The sequence below is a fragment of the Echinops telfairi genome, unplaced genomic scaffold, assembly GCF_000313985.2.
Source record: "Echinops telfairi isolate 266 unplaced genomic scaffold, ASM31398v2 ScPeMD7_3533;HRSCAF=4204_0, whole genome shotgun sequence".
Lineage (NCBI taxonomy): Eukaryota > Metazoa > Chordata > Mammalia > Afrosoricida > Tenrecidae > Echinops > Echinops telfairi.
Window position 1 is genome coordinate 9,690,975 of NW_022107431.1, and position 6,065 is coordinate 9,697,039.

Here is a 6,065-nt window from a genome sequence, read left to right on the forward strand (position 1 = left end):
GAGCAAGATATGCCTTGTTCAGTCCCCCTGGCTGTAGTAAACACCATGGGGGGCCATGTCTGACCTCCTCTGGCTCCCTATTGCCACGAGGGAGAGTCAGACATGCCTCCAGCCTCCCTCTCTTTAACCTTAATCTGACACCACCCGTCTCTCCCACGGCACTGGACTTCATGCTGAGTTCAGTAATTCGTTACAGTGGCCACACACAACTCAACAGATTGGATCCCTGGTGACAGTGGTTACTCGGGCTGTGTTAACTTCAAGGTCAGCAGTTCTAATCTACCAGCCAGCTCCTTTATGGGCTTTCCACTCCTATAAAGCGTAAAACAGTCTCAGAAACCTGTGGGCATTTCTACCTTGTCTTAAAGGGTCACCATGAATCAGAATTGACATGATGGTGCTGAGTTTGGGGTTTGGTTCATTATGGGAGTCAGCAAATTACTACAAACCAACATCAAGGATTGGTCTATAGCAACACCTCTCCTCATCCAGTGCCCAAGTCTCTCTCCAGGCCTCAGCCTCTCAGCCTCTGTGAGCCAGGAGGCCAGCCCACTGCTCTGCCTCATCGTCTCCTGGTCCTGGCGCTGCCCCTTTGCACTGTCTCAGGGTCTCCTGCCTCGACCTCTGGTGCCTCTGCCACTTCCAACGATCTTGAAGGCGCTCTGCTTCCAGGGGTCCCGGGCTCGCTCGCGTTCTCTCTCTCTCTCTGCTCATCCCTATAGCCTGGAGGAAGGTAGCTGAAACAGACCCATGGAATCTAGCAGTGTTACACATGCTGCATTTGCATAATCCCGCTCAGTCACTTGGCGTAATTAAGAGACTTCCCTCCACCACATGGGCATACACTAGCTGCCCACCAGTTATTTCTGGAGTGATCGAGTCCAACAAGCTGTCTAATAAGTACTCAGCGCCATTTCCATCGTTTGTAAAGACCGGTCACAGCCGTCACACTCCCGACAGGTCTTCACACAGGTACGCTACCCTGGTGCCCACACAGTTCTCAGGAGCAGAAATCTTCCCATCGGTGCCACGCCTGCCCCATCAGAACCAGACCATGTCAGAGGGTGAGCAAAGGTGGAGAAACCAGTATTCCTGCTAAGTCACGTGCCGTGGCAGAAGGGCCAGGCCTGTTCCTATGTCACTGTGCCAACCGGTCTGAGGGGTTGACTGGCTCTCAGCAGCCTCGAGTCCCTGCTGCTCTGGGCGCTGTCTCCACCTCGAGTGCCCACGGTGGCCTTCTCCACTCTGCCTGCCTCCTCTAGGCCCAGGGCTCCACTCTGACTAGGGCCTGGCTCCGTTCTGCCGACTGAAGCTTTTTTCCAGGCTGGGATCTCCCAGGCTGATGTCTGCCCCGGGGACATGGAGTTGGGCCTGAGAGGTGCTCTTCAGCAGGCAGCTGGTGGTCTCCCACCAGCTGAGAGCAGCCACTGAGAGCAGCACCCTGGCCCTCTCGGGCCTGGCACTTCCATGAGTCTCTGATTCCCAGGCTTTCTCGCCTCAGGCGAGCTTTCCCGGGGCTTCTTCAGCATCAGTCCCCAGAGTCCCTTCAGTGGGGTGGCTTTCCCTCCTTGGCCCAGCTGTGGCCCCTGTGCCACAGAAAAGGGGTTGCAGGACTCACAGTCACCTTTCATCCACTTGACAGCTCCTGCCCTGGGCCCCAAGCACCCCAGGCCCCTGTCCTCTTGGGGCGTCCTTTGGGTAACCTTTTGTCTAGAAAAGCATATTGTTCCCTGTTCTAAATGCAATAGGAAAGAGGGTCAGGGAAGAAGCTTCCCTCGTTCCTCACACTACAGACTCAAGCAGGAAAGGGGCTTGCTTTCCTGTGGAGACAGGCTCCACCCTGTCCCCAGGCTCCAGTGAATAGGGAGAGTGTAGTGATAACTGTCCGGGGGACACGGACAGGCTGATCCCTGGGACCCGTGGGGTCGGGTCAGGGGAACATCGGGTAACATCTGAGAAGGAGAAGGTCCAGTGAGGCAGCACGCGGTGCCCCCGTGTGATTTCTGCTCCCCAAAGACCTCTCCTCGTCTACCTGTTACAGAAAAACATCAGTAAGGTCTTCCTGGGGTCTGTGTGACAGGTAGAGATTTAACTGTTGCCTGTGTCCTATGCAACTTTTAAAACGGAATTTCATCACATTGGCCTTTTTCTTTCTTTTTGAAGGAAATATCATAAGGTTCACTGGCTCCCTTATTCTCGGGTAAGTGTGACCTTTGGGACGCTGAGGGCTTCAGGGGGTGGCTGCTCCAACTCTCAAAGGACGTGGCCCCCAAGCTGCATGAGTGGTCTATCGATTTGGGGTTCAGAGTTTTACCATTGGTTTTACTGGCTGAGCTGGGCCTGGTGGCACAGTGGGTCATGCATTGGGCTGCTGGCCAAGGTCAGTAGTTCCAGTCCACGAGGAAGGAAGATGGGGCTGTCTGCTCCTGTCAAGATCGGTAGTCTAGAAACACTGGGAAACACACTGCTCTGTCCTGTGAGGTTGCTTTGAGTCAGAATCGACTCAGTGGCAGTGGGTTCGGTTGGTGTCTTTTTTTTTTTTTTTTGGTGACCATCATTGTTTCTACTACTTAGCTGTTGTCTTGATCAAGTTACTTAGCTATCAAGAGACCTGTTTCTCCTGTGACCAAGCAGACGAGGGGGTTCCCCGGCCCCAGCAGGCTCTGTGAGGAAAGTACCAGATGCACACGCGGCAAAAACCGCCAGCGTCTGATTGTGACTCATCGTCCCGCTGTCGTACCGAGTAAAACTGCCCTGGATGTCTGGGACTCTAACTCATTACAGAAGCAGACAGCCTCTATAGACAGCCGGAGAGCAGCTGGTGGTTTGAACCGCTGACTCTCTGACCTCTGTGCCACCAGGGCTCCTTGCATACATAGCAGGTCCTAAAGTGAGTGAAGAAGGTCGATCTGCAGTACCGTATCTTTATGCAAATAGTGCATACATTGTAGGCATTTTACCAACCATGCCTTCCTCTCAAGTTATTGCATAAGCACATTGCCAGCTGGGGGTGAGGGGGAGGAATTAGCGTAGCCTGCTTAAGAAAATAACTTGGGAGGATGCAGCTGGCAGACATGTATAACGCAAGCGTGTTATTTGTGTAAAGATACTGAATAACATATTTTCACAAATAACATGCCCACCTGTGTAACATGCCCACACCTGTAACACGAGGCTGACAAAATGAAGTGAAACAGTTCTGATGTGAAGCGTGTGCTATTTGCACAAACATTTTGGTAGTCAACGTTTTTCTGAGGTCATGTTACTGCTCTGTGCCTCTTGTCTGAATATGGTTTTACACGTACTACTAATTGTTAAACAGTGTGTGTTCAACACAGGTGACCATGTTATGTGTATGTTTCTGTACATGTGGAAAGGTCGACTATGAAATGCTTCTGAAAGAAGACTGGCTCTTGCATTGCATTTGGGTCAGATATTTATGGTGACATTTTTGTCTCTTGTAGAGGTTCTTTATTTTTGACATATGAAGTTCTGTCCCTGAAGAAATCTTTGACGCTGGATACGAAAGTCGTGGAAAAGGAGAAAATGAAGTCCTATATCTACGTGAATGCCGTTCCTTTCGACAACAGGGAAAGTTATGGTGAGTTGCTGGTGCGACGTCCTGTCTGGGTGAAAAATGGAATCTAAGGCCTGAGCTTCATAAAATGGGCTCAGCTCACTGAGAATTGCCAACCCCCATGAGAAGCAAGTGTGAACGACATGAAAAGTCCACATTTGGGGCTTCTACGTTTAACCCACGTGGATAGCTAAGACCAGACGACGGTGTGGGTTTGAACCTGGGTCCCCACCCCTCAGTGGGGGCCTCCGCTTGGCAGGAACAGACCGGATGTCATCCTTCACATGAGCTCACCACTTCCTCCATCTAGGCCTGCATCCCCCCCCTCGCTGCCCCAGCGCAGTGTGTGCTCCTTGATTTACGCCACGTCAGAATGGCAGTGTGGGTGTCCTTGGACGACTCGTTGTGAGGTGGCCTCCTGCCAGTTGTACAGGTGATGTCCGCAGGCCACCTCACCTGCACAGAGAGACGTCTCCATCTCATTGGGGAGATATCCAAGTTTCTCTTGGAGACGAGCTGTGTTTCAGGGACATTTTCCTGAAGCTGGGAAGCCTGGATCGGAGGATTTATGTTAACTTTAGTTAGATAATGCTTTTTTATTACTATGGTTTATTATTTATTGTACATTTTACCTTTGAGATAGCAAAGTTATCTTGGGGTTTCTAGCTTGGTGACGGAGCCCTGGTGGGGCAGTAGGCTATGCCTTGGGTTGTCCACCACAATGTCAGCCGTCTGGAACCGCCCACTGCCCCTCGGGAAAAGATGTGCAGCCTTGGAGACCCAAAGGAGCGGTGTTCTATGCTGTCCTGTCGGGCAGCTGTGAGTCCGATGGGCTCAGGGGCAGTTGATGTTGGTTTGTTTCTTCACTTTTCAGTTTCATTTAAGTTTTTAATCATTTTAGGGATCACCTACCAGGCGAGAAAAGAACTTCATAAAGCAGTAAGGAACGTCCTGGTCACGTCAGCCAAGATACTGCGGAATCCATTTGCCGGTAGGGACCCAGTGTTGCCCGCTTCCCATGCTGACGTGTAGGATGGCCATGGAGAGTTCATCGGTTCCCATTGTTCTCTGACGTTGGGTTTAGTCTTGTGTTCCCTATGCATTACTTTAAAAATAAGTAGTACACACTTACGGGTTCTACCTTTTCAACTGTCCAACGCAGTGGTATCGGTGACATCAATCAGGGTGTGCAACCATTATGCTAATGGGAGCCAAATGTTCCGTCACCATCAGCAGAAACTCCCTGCGCCTCAATGACACCCCTCCTCCTCCCTTGTGCCCCTCAGCACTACTTATACGCGTCGCCCTGCTGTTTACATTGACCGATCTTGCTGTTGTATGTAGTGACAGACAGGTGTCACTCAGCAGCCTGTTGTTAAGGTTTAGCATAGCTCTGCAGCCACCAGACGTCATTTCTCTCTCTCCCTGGCTAACCATCCACAGCATGGACAGAGCAGGCATCTGCCCTCTCACCTGCTGGCAGTCACGTGGGCTGTGCGCGTCATCTACACTCTGAGTGGAGCTGCTGTGACCACTGGTGGCCTCCTGTGGGTTGTGTTGAATCTCAGGGTGTTGTTTTCTCATCCATCTTTGTATGAGAAGGCTTGAGAAAATTCATGGAACAGTCCCACTAGCTTTTAATTCTATTTTGTCCCATGAATGTTTTGAAGCTCCCGCGTGTGTGTATTGCTGCTATATCCACACATCCTGCCTTCAAGGCATTTGGCAATTCGGACTCACAGAGGCACTCCTGGACTGAGTAGAACTGTGCCGGTGGGTTTCCGAGGCTGTACATCGTTATGGGAACAGAAAGCCTCTTCTTTCTCACCAGGGCGGCTGTTGGGTTTGAACCACTGACCTTGTGGTTGCCACAGAGCTCTTTATAGTTGTAAGTAAATATTGAGGCTAACTGGAAGCTCTTCTCTTTCTAGAAAACCTGCCTCATTCTTTCTCATGATGAAAATATCACCACAAAAACAGATTTGACAGATAAATCCCCATTTGGGATTAGAGAGCGGACCTGATCTCTTTAAAAAGCTGGTCTGAAAACAAGAAGGCAGGAACACTTTCTGCATTGAAACGAGATGAACCCCAAACCCAACCCACTGCTATCCAGTGGATTCCGACTCTTGGACCCTGTGTGGGTGTTCAGGACGGTGCACCACGGAGGGAGCAGGCAGCCTCGTCTTTCTCCTACGGAGCCACTGGTGGGTTTCAACCACCGACCTTGAGAGACACCGTTCAGTCCTGGTGTCAGGAAGCTACTCTGATAGATGTGCTGGGGGCAGTGGGAGAAAAGTGGTGTGGCATTGGACTGGGTGATTTTGGAACTCGTGACTGGTGTTCTTGGGAGTAGTGGTGACATTGCGCTCAGGCAGGAGAATATGAGCTGGTTCTGAGGTGATTAAAGGGGGAAATGTCATTATGTCTGCAAATTCCTCCCAAAGCATTTAGAAAAAGGAAAGTCGTACCTCCCCAACCCCCGCGC

At 51.0% G+C, this 6,065-nt stretch overlaps 1 protein-coding gene across 1 annotated transcript in view; it reads left to right on the forward strand.

The window, feature by feature from the left end:
- The window catches only part of SERAC1 (serine active site containing 1), a 34,707-nt gene that overhangs the window by 1,043 nt on the left and 27,599 nt on the right, over positions 1-6,065 (forward strand). The window contains exons 2-4 of the mRNA XM_004702100.2: positions 2,164-2,200; positions 3,465-3,601; positions 4,479-4,568. Of these exons, the coding sequence (XP_004702157.1) occupies positions 2,164-2,200; positions 3,465-3,601; positions 4,479-4,568 (264 nt within the window). The remainder of the gene's footprint in view (positions 1-2,163; positions 2,201-3,464; positions 3,602-4,478; positions 4,569-6,065) is intronic.